At 43.8% G+C, this 22,478-nt stretch overlaps 1 protein-coding gene across 1 annotated transcript in view; it reads left to right on the top strand.

The window, feature by feature from the left end:
* The window catches only part of TECRL (trans-2,3-enoyl-CoA reductase like), a 68,173-nt gene that overhangs the window by 23,227 nt on the left and 22,468 nt on the right, over nucleotides 1–22,478 (top strand). Inside the window, exons 3-4 of the mRNA XM_009942302.2 lie at nucleotides 16,873–16,917; nucleotides 18,176–18,279. Of these exons, the coding sequence (XP_009940604.1) occupies nucleotides 16,873–16,917; nucleotides 18,176–18,279 (149 nt within the window). The remainder of the gene's footprint in view (nucleotides 1–16,872; nucleotides 16,918–18,175; nucleotides 18,280–22,478) is intronic.

Here is a 22,478-nt window from a genome sequence, read left to right as displayed (position 1 = left end):
GGCCCTGGTTCTCATGGGGGACTTCAACCACCCTGACATCAGCTGGGAAGACCATACAGCTAGGCAGGCTCAATCCAGGAGGTTCCTACAGAGCGTCGATGATAACTTTCTGATGCAAGTGGTGGAGGAACCAACAAGGAAAGGCGCGCTGCTGGACCTCGTGTTAACAAACAAGGAGGGACTGGTAGAGGATGTGAAGGTTGGAGGTAGACTCGGCTGCAGTGACCATGAAATGGTTGAGTTCAGGATCCTGCGTGGAGGAAGCAGGGCGATAAGCAAGATCAAAACCCTGGACCTCAGGAGGGCTGACTTTGCCCTCTTCAAGGAGCTACTGGGAGGAATCCCGTGGGCCAGGGCTCTCGAAGGCAGGGGGGTCCATGAGTGCTGGTCGCTCTTTAAACAACACTTCTTCCATGCACAGGAGCAATGCATCCCCCTGAGAAAGAAATTTAGCAAAGGAGGCAGGAGACCTGCATGGTTAAACAAGGAGCTTCTAGCGGAGATCAGGCAGAAGAGAAAGGTCCATGGAATGTGGAAAGAGGGACAGGCCACTTGGGAAGAGTACAGAAACGTGGTGAGAGCATGCAGGGATGCGACGAGGAAGGCCAAGGCTCACCTGGAATTGAAGCTGGCAAGGGATGTCAAAAACAACAAGAAGGGCTTCTTCAACTACATCAGCAGCAAAAGGAAGGCTAGGGACAACGTGGGGCCGCTGCTGAATGAGGCGGGTGTCCTGGTGACGGAGGATACGGAGAAGGCAGAGCTACTGAATGCCTTCTTTGCTTCAGTCTTCAGTGCTAAGACTGGCCCTCAGGAATCCCAGGCCCCGGGGGTAAGAGATGAAGCCTACAAAGAGGACGACTTTCCCTTGGTCAAGGAGGACTGTGTGAGGGATCACTTAAGTGATCTGGATGTCCACAAATCCATGGGCCCCGATGGAATGCACCCACGAGTGCTGAGGGAGCTGGCGGATGTCATTGCTGAGCCACTCTCCATCATCTTTGAGAGGTCCTGGAGGACAGGAGAGGTGCCCGAGGACTGGAGAAAGGCCAATGTCACTCCAATCTTCAAAAAGGGCAAGAAGGAGGACCCAGGGAACTACAGGCCGTCAGCCTCACCTCCATCCCGGGAAAGGTGATGGAGCAGCTTATCCTGGAGGCCATCATGAAGCAAGTGGAAGAAAAGAAGGTTATCAGGAGTAGTCAGCATGGATTCACCAAGGGGAAATCATGCCTGACCAATCTGATAGCTTTCTACAATGACATGACTGGCTGGGTAGACGAAGGGAGAGCCGTGGATGTTGTCTACCTTGACTTCAGCAAGGCTTTCGACACAGTCTCCCATGATATCCTCCTAGGGAAGCTGAGGAAGTGTGGGCTGGATGAGTGGTCGGTGAAGTGGATAGAGAACTGGCTGAATGGCAGAACTCAGAGGGTTGTCATCAGCGGTGCTGAGTCTAGTTGGAGGCTGGTGACAAGTGGTGTCCCCCAGGGGTCAGTACTGGGCCCAATCTTGTTTAACTTCTTCATCAACGACCTGGATGAAGAGTTAGAATGTACCCTCAGCAAGTTTGCTGATGACACCAAACTGGGAGGTGTGGTAGATACACCAGAAGGCTGTGCTGCCATTCAGCATGACCTGGATAGGCTGGAAAGCTGGGCAGAGAGGAACCTGGTGAGGTTCAACAAGGGCAAGTGCAGGGTCCTGCACCTGGGGAGGAACAACCCCATGCACCAGTACAGGCTTGGGGTGGACCTGCTGGAGAGCAGCTCTGCGGAGAGGGACCTGGGTGTCCTGGTGGACGACAGGTTAACCATGAGCCAGCAGTGTGCCCTGGCTGCCAAGAAAGCCAATGGGATCCTGGGGTGCATCAAGAAGAGTGTGGCCAGCAGGACGAGGGAGGCTCTCCTTCCCCTCTACACTGCCCTGGTGAGGCCTCATCTGGAGTACTGTGTCCAGTTCTGGGCTCCCCAGTTCAAGAAAGATGAAGAGGTACTGGAGAGAGTCCAGCGGAGGGCTATGAGGATGGTGAGGGGACTGGAGCATCTCCCCTACGAGGAGAGGTTGAGGGAACTGGGCTTGTTCAGCCTGAAGAAGAGAAGGCTGCGAGGGGACCTTATAAATGCCTACAAATATCTGAAGGGTGGGTGTCAGGAGGATGGGGCCAAGCTCTTTTCAGTGGTGCCCAGTGACAGGACAAGGGGCAATGGGCACAAACTGAGGCACAGGAAGTTCCGTCTGAACATGAGGAAGAACTTCTTCACTCTGAGGGTGACGGAGCACTGGAACAGGCTGCCCAGGGAGGTTGTGGAGTCTCCTTCTCTGGAGATATTCAAGACCCGCCTGGACAAGATCCTGTGCAGCCTGCTGTAGGTGACCCTGCTTCGGCAGGGGGGTTGGACTAGATGACCCACAGAGGTCCCTTCCAACCCCTACTATTCTGTGATTCTGTGATTCTGTGATTCTGTCTTCTAAAGATAACAATAAAAGCCAGAGTCACAACTGGGATTTTTGAAGTCTCCTGATTCCCACTGAAATGAATGTGGTGTTTAAGGCTCAGGTCTTTAAGACTTGATTCAAAACCAATGGGAGTCACGCTATTGACTGGGGTGAGTTGTGTCCTAGACACTTTCTCCCTTTCAAGTTTCATTTTCTCATCTATAAAAAAAGGATAATTAATCTGCCTTTCATCCACCTTGGGATCTTTTGTCTGTTTTGGCTGTGATCCCATAAAAAACACTTGGGACAAAGAATGACTTAAATATATGCCTAACGACCTATTGAACCAGAGGAAGTAAGGTGTCTAAAACACAAAAGCCAAGCTATCCATTAAAAGCTCATAGAAATAAGATGACCTTCAGAAAATCCAGCAATATTTAAACCAGCAATGGAAAAAGTGAAGATCAACTAAAAAACTTTAATGGAAATTCACATTATTTCTCTTTTTTTGGCAGCTGCTTCATCTGATGTTACTGCATTTCGTTAGTAGGATTACAGATATCATTTCAGATGAGTAACATAATAAAAGGCAGTGAATCTATGGAGATGTAGCTTGAAGCACAACTGGCCCTTTCTGCTCTCTGGGATATTGTTCCCAGCTGAGATTTACGGGGCTCTAACAATGCATCACAAATGACATCCTATGTAAACAATCGGAGAACAAATGTGAGATGCTATTTAAATACCTCATTAAGAAAAGGAAATTTCATAGCTAGATTCTTTGCTTTTCTTGCCTTTGCAGTAGATTTAATTGACAGGTCTAGATGAGAAACAACAAAATTTGTTTACCAGAATTGCCTATTCTTAGTTACAATGTGTCTTATATTAGTGCGTATGGCTCAACTGAGAAAAGGACAGTGCAAAGCCCCGTAGAAGTAATCCAGGCCCTAAAGAATATCTAGTCTCAGGTGAAATGAAGAATTAAAGCCTACTGAACTGTTAACAGAAGATACCAAAGTAGTTTTGGTTTTTAAACAGCTCCTACATCAATTTAAACTCGAGTATTATGTTTTTTGTCTGAAAAACACATAGACTTCTAGCTTTAATCTGGTGTTCACCACCGGATTCATGTGGGTTTAATGTTCATTCAAGCTACTCAGGATACTAAAAGCCCCAACGGGTCTTCATGATTGTGAAAAGAATCTCATGTTCATTAATAAGACAGATGCCAATTGATTATGGCAGGGTCAAGATCACTTCAGGCCTTTACACGTGGTCTGCATCTACATCACGTTTTTCATAGGAGTCCTGTGGTTTTGGACACCAGGGTTGGACAGATGGCTTTACAGAAAGATACAACATTTTCTATTACAAGAAGCTGCATGGAATGGGCCCACATGAAATGTCCCAGGGACTTCTTGTGAGAGAGACCAACAGGCACTGGATAACAGAAGAGGAAGCCAATCTCCCATGCCAGAATGAGAGGAACTTACCTCCTTCTTGGAAAGCTCTGGGAGAGCATGAGAAAAAAATGACAAGGCCCATGGTGTCACCTCTGCTAGACAGGTTAGAGAAGAGGCAGCAGCTTTAAATGCGAAGTTCAGACTTTCCTGCAGGTCCTCTCTGCCTCGTAGCTTCCCTGGCTGTGCTCCTGCAGCCCTCGGCATCTGCAGGGCCCAGGGGCGGTGTGCCGTAACACATAGCTGCAGTGCTGGGGTAGGCTCGGGGAGCAAGACGAGCGCAAGGGAGGCCATTCAGACCCGAATGTGAGTGACGTCACCCTGTCATGGTGACTTGTTTTGCATTTGTTTACACGCGTTCGCTCTCTCTCTCGTATTTGTAGCCTGTTTGTTTATTTATTTTCCTGTTTGGGCATGGGGGGAAAGAAACTGTAAGAACAACCAAAATAAGAAATCTTTCAAACAAAACTTGATATTTGCCACTGTTTGAAGTTAATGAAAGCAATGCATCAAAGACAAGAAGCTGAACAAATGATTCACAATAAAAACAACATAGTAGAGGGGAGTTCTGCCTCCTTCTGAACTGTCCCCAGATGGCAATGATATTGAACTTATTTGCTGTTAGAAATGATTTACCATTGAAATAATTGATGTGCTGGATCTGCAGCTTATTCACAAGCTGTGCTGATGTAAAACCTGGGCTGGTCTTGCCCACTGTGTGGCTCTCATTGCTACTAATGGATGTTACGTGCCTTTGCACGCCTACCTCTGTATTCCAGTCTAGCATTTAGTTATTTCCAGTCCCCCAATCATACTCTATCAATGGATGTTAGATTGAAACGAATTCCTGTCTCCACCAATTAGTCTCAAATTTTTCAGTGAAGGACCCAAACACCTCATATCTGGGGAAAGAGGGGCACAGGCACATCTCAATCCCTCAAAAGATTCTGGAAAGAGAAGCCAGTCTCTGAGGCTACCTGTTTTTTCACCTACTACCTTCCCTTTCTCGTTATTTTCATCTCTTTTTTGAATGTTTGAAAACAAGCAAACACATACACAAACAGATAGGGCCTCTGAAAGTGTGGAAAGCTTAGCAATGTCTAGAAAAGAGTGGATGGGGACTTCTCTGGAATATGCTCATCTTTAGGAAAGCAAGACAGTTTTTTCCTGGAGATAACCCTGGTATCCGTTAGGTAAGAGCAGTAATTGCTGTGTTCACATATAGAAAGCTGACAACACATCGTTTAGTTTGACTGTTGCCAAGGACTGCCTTAATTTGCACTGAGATGACTGCATGGCAGCACCTTTTTTTAAGGAATATTTCTGATCCCTGAAAAAAATGACACTGTTCTTGGGGTTTTGAAGATCTGTCATAAACTTTCCATTTTGAACTGAGTAGCTCTGTGAGTCCAAATGCACTGGATTCACTGCTGGCTAGATGCCTTGGTATGAGGCAAGCTTTGAATGTGGCAAAATATAGCTACATTTCCTTTATGATCTGAACAAGATTTCCCACATAAAGGTACAGGCATCTGAGCCCACGGGAAAGGCGGGTGTTTCTGTGTATGCTTTGCTCTATTTTGTTTTCAGATAAACTTTTTAATTATTTAGCACACACCTTGGAAAGTTGTAACTTTTCCTTCACCTCTTTTGCTGCTGCTGCTGCGATGACATATATTGGGTGTGGGTTTAAGGCACCGTGCAATCTAGACACTAACCTGTTTGCAATGCACACTTGCATTTTGACTTGTTTTTTGGGTAATATGGTTCATACTTTTGATTTCCTATCAAAATGAATATAAGAGGTAACATGTTTTCCAATCAAGGTTTCCAGCTCAGAAAAATAAGTCATCAGTTAACAAGACTGCATTTTCTTCTTAAGACAGGCAAAATCAAATTCATAGCCTGCCAACCAGAAGTTGCCAAAACTTCAGACAAAGAAAAGGGAGTTTATGGTCTAAATTATTCCATAAATGTGATTAGAGAGAAAATCTGGAGGTAGAAAAATTAAAAAGAGAACTGTACATGGAAAATCGGAGGTTGAAAAAGAACCAGTAAGCCAGTTGCGAAACACAAGACTAGGCTTTTTTTCTGGGTTTGAAATATACGGTTTCACTTGCTCCATAAACAACTCTGAATTCTGAAACAAAAGCTATGTTTCTACAGCATCAAAAACGTTTTTGAAAACTTTCAACTAATCCTGCCTGCAAATAAGGCGGCCAGCTCCAAAAATTGTTACCAAATGGCACAGAAACAGAACAGAAGGTTATGCCAGTGGTTTGTTTGCTTTGAACAAAGTATGTTGCTCTTGTTTAAATACATACTAACAGGAAGGCAATATTTTTTTTTTATATTCTGCCATTAGAGTGCAAGTTCAGAGTTCACAAACAGTCTAGATGAGTTGTGGCTATAACATTTACAGAGGAAAATCAGTAGTTGTTCAAAGGCCGCTAAGTGTCAGCCGTATAGATCAGGATGAAACAGCATCCCTCAAGTATATGAATGAACATACTCACCAAGCAATATCTGCATAATCAAGTCCCTCATAGGCCATGTCTGTGTAACTGTGGAAAAGCAATTTGCTGATCAGTTTTAAGCATGTTACACTGCTTTCTACGCGGCTGCCTCGTGGCATCACTTGCAGCATGCACAGGAGGCAACCTGGAATCAGCCATGTTTGCTATTTATCCTTGCAACATCTCTATTCACTGGAAAGGTACTACAGCCTCGGTTCACAGCCCGGGAACTGCAGTATGCAGAGGGAAAATTATTTGTCCTCTATTGCAGCGCTGAGGTGGGAAGAGCAGTTTCCCAAGCCTCATGCCAGTGCTACTGAGGTGCTGCAGACTCTGCTCAGGGAACAGGGAATTAAACCCGCCCAAATAAACTTCTCTCAGGAAGGACATGCGAACGTGACTGAGCCTCTGGCTCACATGCTAGCGTCTGGTCCGCTGCCAAAGCAGGGCAGATCTGTGGTGCCTCTTCCTCATCGCTCGTAGAGAAACTACAATTTAGCCCTGTTATTAGTGGGGATTAATCTTCAGTGTGGTGAATTTACCAATGAATTTATGAGAAATTAATTTGCACTGAGGAAGAAATCATGTCAGTTCAAAAGTGTTCAGTTAATTGTTGATGGCATTGGTGTGGCCATTAGATACAAAAAACGTATTGCTGTTAGGGGTTAGTGAGAGAATGCGTCCTAATTAGACTGGAGACTGGAGAGAGCACTATCCCCTGGACAGTCAAATATTGAAAGAAAATTATACTTCATTAGCATATTTTATTAGCTAATTAACTAAGGAATGCTTTTAAAGAAACATAGCTAGAGCCTGGGGTAGGACTCTCCTCTGCCCACTTCATCTGAGGTGCAGGCAAAAATGAGCTTTTGAGTCATCTTTGCTGTATCAGCTGTGACTGTTGGACCACTGGGTACTTTCTGATGCTGGAATATGAATCAGCAGGGCCCCAAGCCTACTGTAACATGCGCCAGCGCCGTACCTCATCCAGGCAGCGTGCAAGCAGCGTGGGGTGAAACAGTGGCCTCAGCAGCCCTCTGCCCTGATGCAGCTCTGTGGAGAGCTGCTCCCTACATGAGCTTAGCAGCTGTGCTGATCACCACAGTGTCCAAACTAGAGCTTTCTGACGTGCGGAGGCAATGACCCCTGCTATCAGTGTCCTGAAGCACGGTGTATCTGTAACACCGCACTGCACAGCACTGTTTGTTCTCTCAGAACCTGGCACAGGCTGAACATGAAAACAGGTTTTAAAAGAAACAGCATTTTAAAACAGGCCTTTATATCTTACTGCTCGTGTTTTCTGAGACCACGAGGATGGTCAGATACCTGTGTTTAAACGCTCTGCATTGCTGCCTATGAAACCCTTGGCTGGGTTGGATACTGCCACATCACTAAACGTATTTGAGAAGTTAAAGATTCAGACAGACAGCAACTGATTTCATAAACCACCAAACATTGAGCTGCGTTTTTAACAATCCCATGTTAGAATATGGACAGGCAGATAGAAAAGGAAGGATATTTTTAGTCCCTGAAACACGTATTTAGTTTGGCAAATGGATGGTCCTTAACACACAGTTTCTCATGTTTGGATTGCCCTTTGAATGAAGGCTTCACCGATAGGTTTTATATTTAGGAAGGCAATCCTGCTCGAGTTCTCACATCGCCCCGATACCCCAACAACTATCTTCGTTACCCTTTCTGAACACGTAGAGACAGGAGAATCAAAGATGAAGATAACTGCCAGAACGCGCATCCTCAATCGGCATAAATTACTCATCTCTCTTTTAATTGGGGCTGGCATTTCAGAGCCAGAACACAGCCGTTTGCAAATACAAAGCAAACTCGGTGCTATTTTAGCACGTGGGTCACAGGACGCAGCCCTCCCTTGGGGGTCCCTGCTCAAAAGACTCCCCAAAGCCAATACGCAGAGCCCAGCCTCACTGACCAACGCGCCCACCACCCCTGGGCAGCGACAGCGCTTGCCCCTGCGCCACGACTGCGTGTCCCACAGGCAACGAAGGCACCACGAAGCCCGGGTGAGGGGAGCCAGCCCCATGGGCACGCTGCCGCAGCCGGGCCCCGCAGCAGCTCCGCGCACATGGCACCTCCTCACCTCCTTGCGCTGAGCAAGGGCAGTCCCTCACGGGAACGCTGCTTCAAGCTCCAGCCTTGTCAGAGTGTCTTGTTTTGCTGTATTCTGCTCTATGGTTATTATTAATGAAATAAAAGGAGACCCTCATTCCCTTTCCCTTCCCTTGGCTACGCACATTAGTTTAAATGCAAAACCACACAGAAAGATCAAAATTAATTATACTTTCTGTGGCAGGCTACATAGAAAATTGAAATGCACAGGGCTGGCTTTTCTTTTTCCTTTTCTCTTTTTTTTTTTTGAAGTGGAAAGGAGAAGCAATGTCGCAAAAATATTAAAATATGCATCTAAATGTTGCATGCTTGCTTGCTTTTAGTTTCTGATGCTTTTGCTTATCAAAATTTCCACAGTTACTTTCAGTGTCAAGCTGTTTCAGAAGGCAAATTGAAAACTTAATCTGCTAGTGACATAAATTGACCTCTAAATGACAAATAATATTCTGTTTACTACTAATAACAATCGATCTTCATTAATAAAAACTATGCTGACTCTTAAGAAATTTATTCATTATTGCCTGATCAGAATATAGCTAAGTCTGAGATTTTTCTTTCAGGGAAAAAAGGGTGGGGGGGAGAGGATTGTTCCGTTCCTTGATGAGTTCAGGCATTTATATAAGTTTTTTCAATGAAAATGCAGTCAGGTGAATTTGTGACCCAAGGTGAAGTGCAGAGTCCCATGGGCTGGAATTCAACATCTGGGCACAGTCACTAACATATGGATGGGGGTATCCAGTTTGCCAGATCCTGGGCAAACAAAAGCAAAATTCTGACACTTTTAAAGGGGAATGGCTGTAGGCATTGTATGCAACACAATACTCTTCGCTATAGAGATGTCAGGTATGTTCTGAACAACCTTCTGGCTCAAGCTCTGTGGGGCTTCAGTGGAGGTGCCAGGGTGACAGTTACATGGCTTTATGTAGGAAAAATGGATGCTCACAGATTTTAAGAATTTAAGGCCAATGAGAATAATCAAATGGACAGCTAAAAAGGAAGTATGTAGCCAGACACTTTGTCAGGCTGGGGCTTACTTGCTTAGCAGTCTGTGGGAAGTGCGTGTTGCTCGGCCCCTTAGCCAGACCCTGTCGTTAGCACTGTTGGTCTTCGCCAGTGTCTGGAGACACCAGTTCAGCCAGCCCACTGCTTGCGCTCCCTGTGCAGACAGTATGGCTGTAGCTAGACGCATTCATGTATTACAAAAACCAGAAGGAAGAAATGGTTGCTTGTGATCAAATAGCTCCTTTTTCAAATTCCACATGTCATTAAGTGGTCATTTATGTCTCCATAGCAACTAGAGGTCAAGGTGCCTTTGTAAAACACATGGCCAGAGATCTTCCCTGGAGAGCTTACAAATTAAGCAAATCAGAGGAAAAATCTGACAAAGAAAAGGGATTTATCCCTGGGTATGGAGCCATTAAAAACAACATCTATTTCAGTAGCCTGTTGAGATTTTACTGAACAGGACATGCTGTATCTGCTCTTTCCACTGACTTCCCTTGAAAACATGGATCTAGTTCAAGATCCTGCTCCTGCTCTTTAAATATTCTGATACACCATATCAAAAGTCCTTCTGCAAGAAAATCACAGACTAGCTGAACAATCCCAGATCCAGCACATGCCTTCCCAAGGCCAGCCCTGAACCCTAAAGACTTAGCGATAGAGGTGGAAGCAGCACACAGTTCGTAGCCCGGCCACTGCAAGCCCAGCTGGGCTCAGGAGCCCAGGACAGTGCCAGGCCAGTACAGCTGGGCAGCACCTGGGGGGGGATGGCTAGAACTGGTCTCTCTGCACTAGCCCTGAAGAAAAAGACCCAGATGATCGTGCTGGCATTTAGTGGGCCAAATCAGCAAAACATCTTTTGGTCTGTGGCCAAAGAGGCCCTTTTGAGTGGGACCATGTGAAGAGACACTGGGGCCTTGCTTGCCCCAGGCTTGCTGCTGAGAGCTGCAGTTCCTCAAGTGGGCTGGTCATTCAGATTGCAGTGCTCGTTGGCTGTCATTTACTACAGTGAAGGCAAGCATAGTAAGCAGTAGCTTCCAATAACTTCTTTCTTGCTCTTGTGGCCCAGCTTAGTTTTACTATGGTTTCTTAGGTGTGCTTTGCTTATTGCCATCATGCTCAAGAATCACTCAAGTGCAATGTTAGCACAATAAATCCCACAGCCTTTTCTTCCAAATAAAAACAGAAGACAAAAGCTTCAAGTAATTTTAGCATCCAGCTTTCCTGCTGTCAGCTCAGTGAAGCAAGGATATGCAAACTTCAGTCCAGCAAAGACTGCAACTGTCAGCACGGTGATAACTCTATCTATTCCTCTTTTCTCAGAAGCATTCCTGAGAATGCTCAAACACACCTGCTGCAACCAACAGAAACAAAACTTATGACTGTTGCTGTTTAAGGTTGCTGTCGTGGTTTAACCAACTAAACACCACACAGCCACTTGCTCACTCCACCTTGGTGGGATGGAGAACAGAATCAGAGAGTAAATGTGAGAAAACTTGTGGGTTGAGATAAAGACAGTTTATTAGGTAAAGCAAAAGCTGCGCACGCAAGCAAAGCAAAACAAAGAATTCATTCACTCCTTCCCATCGGTGGCCAGGTGTTTAGCCATCTCTAGCATCTCTAAGATGTTCTCACATGTTGACTCCGTGCAAGAACAGCTCAGCAGTAACTAAAACATCCCTGTATTATCAACACTGTTCTCAGCACAAATGCAAAACATAACCCTATGCAAGCTAATACAGAAAAAATTAACTCTATCCCAGTCAAAATCAGCACAGCTGTGGACATGGAAGAACTATTTGTTCAGTATGTACTTGTCAACGAAAGACTTCGGCAAGTTTTCAGATCATCTGTGTGCTGATATGTTCGTCTGTCTATATGTTATGCACAAAACCACCATCCCCACACATATTAATATATGACTCTTTCCTAGCAATCTCTTCTTATTGCTACATAGATAACAAAACTACCATGTAGTTAAGATGGCGGAATGCATTTCAGCCATACTTAAGTTCACATGAGCAAGTGCTGTTATATTTCTCAGCTGATGTGTAACATTTTGTGATCATAGAAGGGATATTGGTGCTGCAGTGGTCCCCAGAATTTCCTATATTTCTCCAAATTTAAACAACATGCTGCTGCTGATTGATTATACTAATTTTGTTGTTCATATCATCCTATTTACATCACAGCAGGTATTTCTTGTAATTATTAAGGCTATTTGTTATTAGAGATGCTTGGGTGGTGACATACAATGAACAGCAAACGATTTAACTGATAATAAAATTAGCTGATCATGGAAAGTCAATCTGCTAATTATCTCCAAACTGTGTCCGTCAGCTCTGTTTTGCATTTCTTAGACTCCCCGCTCCCCAGTGGAGTAGATTTTGCAGGGCTGTGTTCTAAGGAGCACATTGGATTTCCCAGCAAGAGAGGTCTTCATCATGTTACATCTTTGCTGTCACACAGGTTTGCATAAATTCATGATTACTTCATGACAAATAGTCATTTGATCACGTAATTTACTATAGAACAGGCAGCACACTAAAGAATTTGTATGGAAGTTTCTTTATGAAACTAAACAAAAATTAGACTGACCCCTTCAATTTCATAACTATTGGAAAGTACATAGTACGTAGATTTCTTAGTTGTTAATTTTTCAAAACCTCTTGTGATATTTAAGTGATGGAGCACACATTAAGGTCAATTTGAATCATGTGGATAGAGAGTACCTTTGGACGCTTTTAAAACTACATATGGGCTTTTAAAACTGTTCTCAGTTCCTGTGATTGTCAGCTGATTCATTTACTGAAACTCTAACATAAATGCAGTGAAAAAACAAACTGTGTGAGCAGTGGGACTAGTAGAACTTGTTTTTCTGTGCATCTTTGCATAGTGGTATTGACAGCTGGGCATGGCACTGAGGCTGTCATTTTAGCAAGCATTTGGATGGTTGTTTAATAGCAGTACGTCTCCTTTTTATATCCAGTATTAATAGGTAGTTTCATAGTTGGGTATGGTCAAGTTAAAGATAGCTGTCAGTTTTTATGTATCTTGCCAGTTTGCTTATGTTTTAACTTTTGTTTTCAGTACTGGCAGGTACAACAAATAACCTATGCAAAATTAAGTATTTTTCCTCATGTCCATTTTCTAAAGGAGATTATTAAAAGTAAACATTGAGTCACATTCCAAGAAAATACCATCCTGTGTTGAAAAATTATGATTCTTCAAAGTTAACAGCATTAAGATATTTCAACTGTTTTTAAATAAATGTGTGGTTTTTTTCCACAAAGTTGGAACAGATTCCTGACAGAGAAGATGGAATAAGGTAAAAGGCTTATAATGAATTTCTTACACTTCCAGACTAAAGGAAGCCTGTACACATGGAAGGAACATTGTCTGAATCATAACAGAATGAATCATAGAATTGTAGAACAGTTTGGTTGGAAGGGACATTCACAGATCATCTAGTCCAGCCCCCTTGTCGTGGGCAGGGACATCTTTCACTAGATCAGGTTGCTCAGTGGAGAAGAATGATGTTGATGACACTTAAAAGCAAGGAGGTTGTGAATAACCTTTCAGCTGAGGCAAAGCTTTCAGGTGCCTATGTGCGTGCAGTTGGAGGGTGACCATATTAAAGTCCAAAACAAACATCCTTCAAGAGAAGGATATGTCAGGACGGTAGAAATAATCAAATAGGAGATGGAACACCAGGATGACATTTCAATAGCTGTTCAAACACGCTGTAAAGAAAGGAACCAAAACTGTTCTATACAAATGCTAGAAAATCTAAGAAATGTGATGGAGGAACCACAATATTGGCTAAATATCAGAGGGTATAATACTGACTAAATATCAGAGGACATAATATTGGCTAAATAGACCTGTGGTTTGAACTATGATGGCCATTCTTATTTTCTGGTCAGCCTATATCTGCTTTTTCAACTTATAAGTGGTCTGGGATATAAGTGGGCTGAAATGTTACTTTTACAGCTGTGTTCCAAGTATGAAATCCATGGTCAAAACCATGCATAAGGGAGCTGGACAGCTCTGCTGATCACAAGGAATACATAGGGCCTGTGACCTACTGAGCACCGTGTGGCTCAGCTCTGATGCATCGTCACAATGTCAGCAAGTAAATAATGATACATGCCTGATTTTAGGTGCAACAGAAGTTACAAGGTAAACTCCAGTCGCTTATGCTCTTGGATTGCCATTAATCTCTGCAGAAGGCACCAATGGAAAGTGTTAGTAAGAATAAACTGGGAAGTAAACCCTACTAAAGAAAAAAACAACCTTGAAAAAGAGAAACCCTCCAGCTTTAGATTGGGAGCAAGGGGAGCTTTGCCAGGTGTGAGAGTGCAGAGAGGCGTTGGAGTTCTGCACACAGCTGCAGCTGTGTCTCTGTCTTTAGTGAGTGCTTGTTTGCTCTGTCTGGGAGCATACACTCTCCATATGAGCTTCCAAACTCCTTCCGATGGCAGGTGAAGCTTATCTGCTAAATAGTACCGGCTCTAGGTATCCAAGAAAGCCTTCAACCCCCTTTTCTGACAGACAGTACCAAGAATTAATATGGGTGATAATTAGTCACTGCATTTGGCTTCTTTTCACTATTGAGAGAAAGAACAGCTCTTCTCCTAAAGGAATGATGTGAATGTGTGTTTGCCAGAGCCAGGTCAGATGTGAGTGGCTTCCTTCATTGCCTAACAGAAATCCAGAGCTCTCCTATTGAGAGGACTGGAGGATCCCTGAGGAAAACAGTCACAGGAAGAAGGCAGGGAAATGGTGACAAGTGGGGCCAGGGTCCCCTTGGCTGACTGCTACCAAGCGGTGAGCAGGCAAATCTCTGATGCCTAGGGACGTGTGAGGTTTCCTCTCTGAAATGAGTCTCATCTGGCTGGGAGAGCAGACCAGCCGGACCCCTGAGACCTCCCGAGGAACAAAGTTGGGTCACACTTCTCTTCAGAAAGCAACGCTGTTTTGTGCAGGACTCCGGGCAGCTACGGTTTGGGAACAGCCTTGCTGAAGTCTGTTGCCAGTAAAGACTGAAAGTGGGAAACTTTCAAGTTCAGACTAAAACCAATGTACTTACAGAGATGCGTTTGGACTTTGTCCCCCCTGCTCCATTTCATAGCATTTCCACTTGACGTTAGCTAGTGTCCCTCCACCAACAGTAAGGTCTTGGAAGGAACATCCCAACGGCTAAATCCAGGTCTCTCCAGCAAAATACACACAGCACCCCAAGGATGGTCTGGAAACCAGAGAGACACAGTGGTGTGATAACAAGGTCACTGCAGGCAGGCAGCAGCAAAGGCACACTTCCATCTGTCTCAGTCTTAAAGTATGTTTGAACATAATGGTGTACTGAGGGTAAAGGGCTGAAAATGTGGGATGACGTTCTTAAACGCACAACCTCTGTTTGCCCTTGGGAAGATTATGAGCCATACCTAACAGCACACTGCCACAGGATCAGGTAAATGGGCTTTTATTGAAACATACTGTAATATAGGGGGGAGGGGTGCACTCGGGGGAAGATTCCAATTTAACACAAGTACATTGCATTTCAGGCTCCCAAATAACTATTGATATCTGCTGTCCTGGAGCAAATCATATCTTCCTTGACAAGTCAGACAGCTGCTCCTTCTCTATCTTCCTTTTGTTATCTTTAATAGCCATAGATTTTTGTGGTACCTTGAAAAAAATGCTTGCGACTTACTTGATGGATGTCTCACCTCCTGCTATTAGCCCTGGTTCATGGGTTCATCTGATGCCTGTTCTTGCCTTCAAAACGCATACCGAGTGCTTTTGAAATGAGCGTGTGCTGGGTGCCACTGCACAGTGAGTGCAGTGCACGCTGTGTACAGCTCCCCTTCCCCTCCAGCCAGCAGCCAGTGGGGTGAAAAAGCTTTCATGATCATCCATAAATACAGTTAAGGTAGAAGCATCCTCTGGAGCCCATCTGGTCCAGGCTCCTGCTCAGAGCAGAGCCAGCTTTCAAGTCCTATAAGTTTGCTCAAGGTCTTCCCCAGCTGAGGACTTCGGGAAAGTAGTTCCCACAGCTTCTCGGGGTAAACATTCCCACACTTGATCACAATCATTGCAGAGATTTTTTTTTTCCATTTGCATAAGGTACAGGAATAATTGTATCTTAAATACAGGAATACTAACAATTGTAATATAGGTCTAAAGAAAACCATGGCTATATTTGGCCAATTTTACCCAGAATTTGAACTGAAAACACAAAGCAAATCTCTTTCAGGCTACGAACTGTCCTAAGGTGTGTCAAAGGAAATAAAGACAAATGTGGTAGAAATGGCTGGGGGTGGTGATAGTGCAGCTGTTCCCTTACTTTCCTCTGTCAGACTTTGCCACCCCCAAATCTCAGTCGATGTCTTCAAAAGCAAACCAAATCGTGTGTGTGGGTTAGGTGTCTTTGTGGTGCAAAGGAGGAGTGCTTATATTGTCCACTCAGCCAGAACAGCTGCAGGGGTACAGCTTTCTACGTATAGGCACTACAGAGAGCTGGACAAGTTAACAGTTTGAACAGCCGCAATCCCTTCTGCGGTCTTTCTGTGGCACTTACCCATTTGTCCTGACACTGAAAGAAACAAATGCCACTGGAGACCTGTACCTGTTTGAACAAACTGATGCTTCTCTGTCCAAAATCATCAAAGGAGACCTAGTAACAACTGCCAACTGCTATCACTCATCTAGTAGCAACCTTTAAACTAGGGCATTTAACAATCTGCTACTAAGGGAGCATCCTTAAGTTGATGAGTATCATGGAAGTCATATGTAACCCAATATTAAGCTACCCAGGTGCCTCTGCTTTTTGTGTTTCTACTTACCTAATTAATCCGTGCTTAAGAACTAGTGCTAGCTGCATGTGCCTAGTAAGGTTTTATATTCCTAAATGGGAAAAATCAACCCCTTTGGACCAGACTGTAAAAAAAAAATCATTTTGGAGAGAGGGGCAAGACTGACACATTGGTAACAGAGTTTTGGCAAATAAAGTAATAAACAGGGTCTTCTTTATACTTCCCAGTGGTGTGCTCACATGCCCATTTTTCATGCACTGTTGGAGCATTCAGCATCGAGATCGGCCCTTCCGACAGTCAAGTGAGAATCTGCTCTAATGTGTGTATTGTGTGCTCCTCCTAGCTCTCTTGTATTCTCCTTGTATAGCTGAGAACGACAGAGAGGATTTTTTTTAATCTCACATTTGTAGCTATCAGCTAAAAAGAATACTAACAGAAAGAGAAATTTAGGTCCTCCACCATTAAATTAACAGCCATGCTTTGTGACTTGAACAGGTCCCCAATGGTACCCTTCCCGTGTTGGCCTGCAACTCGAACGCAGTAAGTACTCATATAGTTAAACACAGCCACCTAACATATTGCTAATCCTCTGACAAGTTCTCGTCCTAACAGTATTGCTCTCTCTATTCATGTTATTGGGTAAACTGCTAGCACTTTTTCATTAGTAGATATCAGAGATTAACTTACTAGCTTTCTCATTAAAAAAGGTATCTAATGGTTTTCATAACCACTGAGTAAAAATGTTTCAGAATACAGTATACAATCAAATAATGAAGACAAGGCGGTTTTAAAACCGTTCACTCACTTCCCTCACTCACTGTATTATCCATTTCAATACTTGCTCACAGCCTTATCAGAAGATGCAACTGGCTGCAGGAGGCAGCCTCATTTTTTGTGCTAGTACACCAGTTCTTGGTGGACATGGCAGTGGGAGATAGAGCTGCCACGAGCTGTGTGGCGTTTGCTCTGTGGACATGTATCATTGGAAAGCCCTAGCAAATGAGGGGTCATCACCTGCTGGAATTTAGCACCCTCACTGACTCAAACAGTCAACAAACGTATATTGAAAGGGAGACACAATACACAAAGTGGAAAAGAGAGAAGTAGTGTTGGCATGGCAACACCCCATGCCAGTGGCTGCTGGGGTTTCCTAATATCCAACTTACTGCCTCTACAAAAAAAAGAGAACCAGATATTGCCATTTTATGTCTCTGCCTGAACTCTAGGTCCACGCAGACTGGAAGCAGTCAGAACACTATGAAAAGTAATGCAATGCTTAGACACACTAGGTCTGCCTAGGTCAGACAGCTTACAAAGAAGCGTTGGACTGTGGGCCTTTGCCCAAGAAGTTGTGTTCATCATGATGGCGTCGCCTATTGTAAAATAGCCTGACAATGCAAACACTTCAGCAAAAGATATCAGTGAGGGAGACACCGCATGACATCGACTTTCCCATTAGTCTTGCAAGAGAGAACAAAAAGTGCTCTATGAAATTGTCTGTGTGATTGCATGGCACGTCTCTAATGGTCTAGATTAGCAGAGATAGCATCGTAACAATTGCTGTGCATTGCTGCCCAGTGTCATGTCAGCCTAATGCTTTTGTTAAAATGAGAGAAGAACTCTCATAGAAATGCTCCAAGTTACTAACCCAGAGAATAAGTACCAAGTCACAAAATAAATCAGAATACAAGTTGGATCTACACCTTGACCATCAGCAGGGCAGCCTACCCATTATGCTGAGCCTCTGAGAGGATGCCTGTTGTTCACACCACCTCCTTGTCCCTTTTTGTCATTACAGATGGGCCCTATTTGAAGGATTCCATTAACATTCAAAGCCTTGCCGTTTCCTCCATCATTACACTGTATTTTACAGACCTGGGTCAGCAGGTCGGTTGGACCACAGTAAGTATGTCCTTGTAACAATCAATGTGATACATCTTAATGTACAATGTATTTTAGCATCAAATTACTCCAACTTCCTCAGCCTGTCCTTCCCTTTGTCAGATGGTGTAATTACTTTATCAGCAGCCAAAATAGAATTAAATTGATAGTGAGTCAAGTTATCAATGTCCTAACTCTGACATCCAATTAAGGACTAGAGGGTGGACATAGCAATGTTGCCTGAGGAAAAAGAAAAATCAATTTTTAAAAACAGCTTTAGCTTATCTAGGGTTTATATGCCTGTGCAAGAGCTGTAGCCAAACATGTTCATTTGCTGCAAGGCTCCTTAACTTTGAAAGTGGAAGGATATTAAAAAGAAAAACTGGATTTCTGGTAATCCGGATACTAATGCAGGAAAATTATTGGATGGGAATGTCTTACTCTTTGTTCACGTGAAGAACAGCTCTGAGAGAGTGGTGAGGCCAAGGATTCCAGGCAGAAGGTGCCCAGCCACGCTCAGGAGCCACAAAACTTGAGTCTCTTTGTAAAACAAAGGCATTCACCATGAACAACAATACCTGTATTATGCTGTGGGTAGAACCACGGTCTGTTTTTACTTCTAGTCTCAGTTTGGCTTCAGTTACTTTCCTGTAAGCAGCTGTTGGAAGGTCAGGTTGGTGGGAGAGAGGCAACATGTTCCATCCAAACGGGGTTGAGGGGAACTCTCACCTTACAGGCGCATCTGTGCAAGAAGGAAGTGAAAGATTCAGTTCTCTCACAGCCCAAAGACAGAAGACAGCAGAATGGTTTGAAAGGACAGTGAAGGAATGGGAGACGAAGAGACCTTTTCAACGTCCTGCAGTAGGCATAGATGGTGGAGCTGAAAGTAGTCTCGCTACTAGACTGACCTAGCTTTTGCTGTAGTTTGCATGTACTATGTTAGCTGGAGTAACACACAGCCCATATCTGTATATTGGGTAACAAGATTCCTGATTTCTGCAGTGAGAAACATGAGTAAGATGGAACTACAGTTTCTCAAATCCATAAAAGCCGTGATGAGACTATCTATAGCAACGGAAAACAAACCACCAATTGTTTGCAATTCCTTTAATGAAGCTGGCTAGGTTTTGCTAGCTGGCATCATGGCTGTAGACCAAATTATTAGATTCTTACCTCAGGCAGCCCACAGATGCTGTAGACCAAATTATTAGATTCTTACCTCAGGCAGCCCACAGATCCCACCCTGCTCATGTAGGGTGACCACAAGGCCCACTGACAAGCCACTGTCCCTCCTTGGCTGTGCCTATACAGATGGAGCTTATGAGTGTCAGGTCTTTAAGCAGCTTGCAGATGATAGTAGTGGTTCCTCTCTCCAGTAGGTCACTATAGGCTAGGAAGCATTACGTCAAGACACTTAGAATGGACTTGCTATTTTACATCTCCTTATCCATTAAACAGCACACTCAAGGTGGATGCTACTGCCAGAACTGCCCTTGACTTTGGGAAGAGTCAGCTTCTGGATCAGCACTGTAAGGTCACACACCCATCTCACCTGTTCAAGCTCACATGCATTTCTCTCTCTCCAGGGAAGCAGATAGTCCCTAGCAGCACAAACTCTGGGAGGTTTTAGCCCCTATGAACAAAAACACGACTTATATCTATCCTTCCCAGTTCTAACAACAGTAGTAGTTAGATCAAAATCAACAAGCAGTTTACTTCAATGGAGTTACTTCACACCCACTGTATCCCCTACCTGTTTCAGTAGAGGTCTGTGAGTGTACCAAGCCTGAGACTACTTCACTGATTCCCATACTGATTAATGGCCTACTGGGGCCATACTGATTAATGCTAGTTAGGGTCCTGTTTCCCCCCCGAACCCATCCCACTACCTCTCAACCGTGGAATTTCCTTGCAAAGCAAAATTGTGAGTAGTGCAGCCTCCTGTTTGCTACAACTAAGTAATCTGCAAGAATCTTATTTATCCTCTCCTTTCCTGGTGGTTTATGTAGCCTAGGACAGTAACATAACTAAAGCTTAATATCCCATTATAAATAGTGCAGTTATGACTAGGCGTTGATACTGCAGGCAGTGGCATATTTTTATGATTTAATCTGTGCGTGCAGAAAGTTGACTCCATGAGTTTCTGAATATTCATATTACCCTACTCTGTTCCGTATTCTAAATCGTCTCCGTCCTCAGTGGGAGAGATCTTCTTCCTAGCCACATCATTTAAACAGTCAAGAGATTTTTATATTATAGCTAGTCTATAGCAATAGTGAAAAAGTTAATAGAAGATTGTATTCTAACAACAGCAATTAAGACTATATTGTATTTGTACACCGGATGTACAGTTTTACTGCAATTTTTACTGTGCTTAGAGCTCCCATTCTCCCATCCTCCTTGATGCTCTATCAGCTTTATGCACACAGTGAGGGATGCTTCTGATTTAAAGGGCTGACATTTAAATAAACAAGGCACAGAATAAAAATATTCTTATCTCGTCAGCAATGTGATTGCTGAGGTACAAAGGCCACATTCAGGTCTGGACTCCAAAAACAGACACAGAAGCACATAGAGATATGTTGGTGCTCCAGAGGTGAACGCACTGGGCATGGATCTGTCTAGGGGAAAACCAAGCACAGAAGAGGGTCTTCTAGGGCTTTCTCACCTCATTGGAGATCACACTTGAGACAGCCACTCGAGGATCAAGATCACTAAGACCCCTAATGCTGGGGATCTACACCAAGACTATGAGCTTGTGCTTTTTAAAAGGGGAAAGTGGTACCCACCTCCTGGGAGCAGTACTCTCTCCAGGCATTTTGTAAAATAAGAGATGATGCTGTTGTCTGTTCCCAAACAATCAGCTTGTGTCCCTAAGTCTAGGAGCATATTTGTGAATCAAGAAACCTCAGCTTCCCTTTTGGAGCATGCACGGTCTCTGATTTACAGTTCTTGTCAGACTCCACCTTGGTGGCTCAAGAGTTTGTCATATCCTGTTGTTGTCTCAGTCCCTCTGTCAGAGGCTGCCACTTTGTAGGAAGGATGTTTCCTTCTCATCCTCAGTCCTCCTAAATCATGGTTGCACAGTGACTGAAATATTTTTGCTGTTTTGTGCAGTGAAAGGCCAGATGTCACCTGGGCTCAGGTTACACCACAGCTCTGAGATAGGTTGACCAGATTTCAATAAGTTCTAGAGGCTGTGTTGCTCTGAGGGAGGAGGGAGGACAAACACGGGTGAGGGATTTGTGGTTCTCCTCCGCTAGAGCAATTACTTGTCAATATCTTTTCAGAATGAGGACCTCTCCTAGTATAATGTGGGTAGAAATCCAGCTTCAGTGGGTTCTTTTAGAAGCATGTGGGCCCTCAAAGCTCATCTCCAGAAAACAATTCAGGGACAAAACAAAACCTGTTTCTTAGTATCATGGATTTTGTTAGAACTTTCTTTCTACTCTGCCTTCTTTTTTATAAAACAAATATTCTTCAAAACACATACTTTACTTCTGCACAAGATTTACGAATTCCTTTACCCTACCTGGAGGGGATAGTTGAGGTTTGCTGACTGATGCTGCAAAGACACTAATGGGAGCTGAGTTTTACAGATCTTTTCGATATGCCTTCTGCAAAGATTGTACCCCCAGGGGTGTTTGAAATTTCCACCACTGGAGTGATGTGTTTTATTTTTAATCTCTGTCCAATTTTGGGCCTAAGCATATTTGACAGAGACCTCTTTTTACATATTGCAATGTAGCATGTGACTTTGTGCAACATGGCTGGCATTTTACCGCTAAGAATGCATACTGCTGCTGTAGTCAAAAGGAAAAGGAGAACCATTTTTCCTGCTCAAATTCAGACTTCCGTTAAAGCTTTCCTCATTTGAGCAGTGATTGCAATTTCTGATTTATCAGCTTCTGTTGTCTATGCTACCTGGCAGGCTACCGGAAGGATCAAAACAGAACTGAGAAAACACTGCAGAACTGTGAAAAATATATTTTACGTCCAAGTCTGTGAATATCATTAACCCTGAAACACAGCACCTTAGTAAATATTTTTTGTAACTGTGATTCAAAATTAGGGATTGCTTAAATACTTTGACTCCTGAGAGCCTTAAAATACTGAGACTGGCAGCAGAACTGCTCCATTTGCTTAGATTATAGTTCCTTAGGTTGTGCATTTTTTTTGCTTTGTGTTTGCACAGTTCCCCCCCATATGACTTTGATTCG

Source organism: Opisthocomus hoazin, chromosome 5 (assembly GCF_030867145.1).
Source record: "Opisthocomus hoazin isolate bOpiHoa1 chromosome 5, bOpiHoa1.hap1, whole genome shotgun sequence".
NCBI lineage: Eukaryota > Metazoa > Chordata > Aves > Opisthocomiformes > Opisthocomidae > Opisthocomus > Opisthocomus hoazin.
Note: the sequence above shows the minus strand (reverse complement) of the source record. Positions and strands in the feature narration are given on the sequence as shown.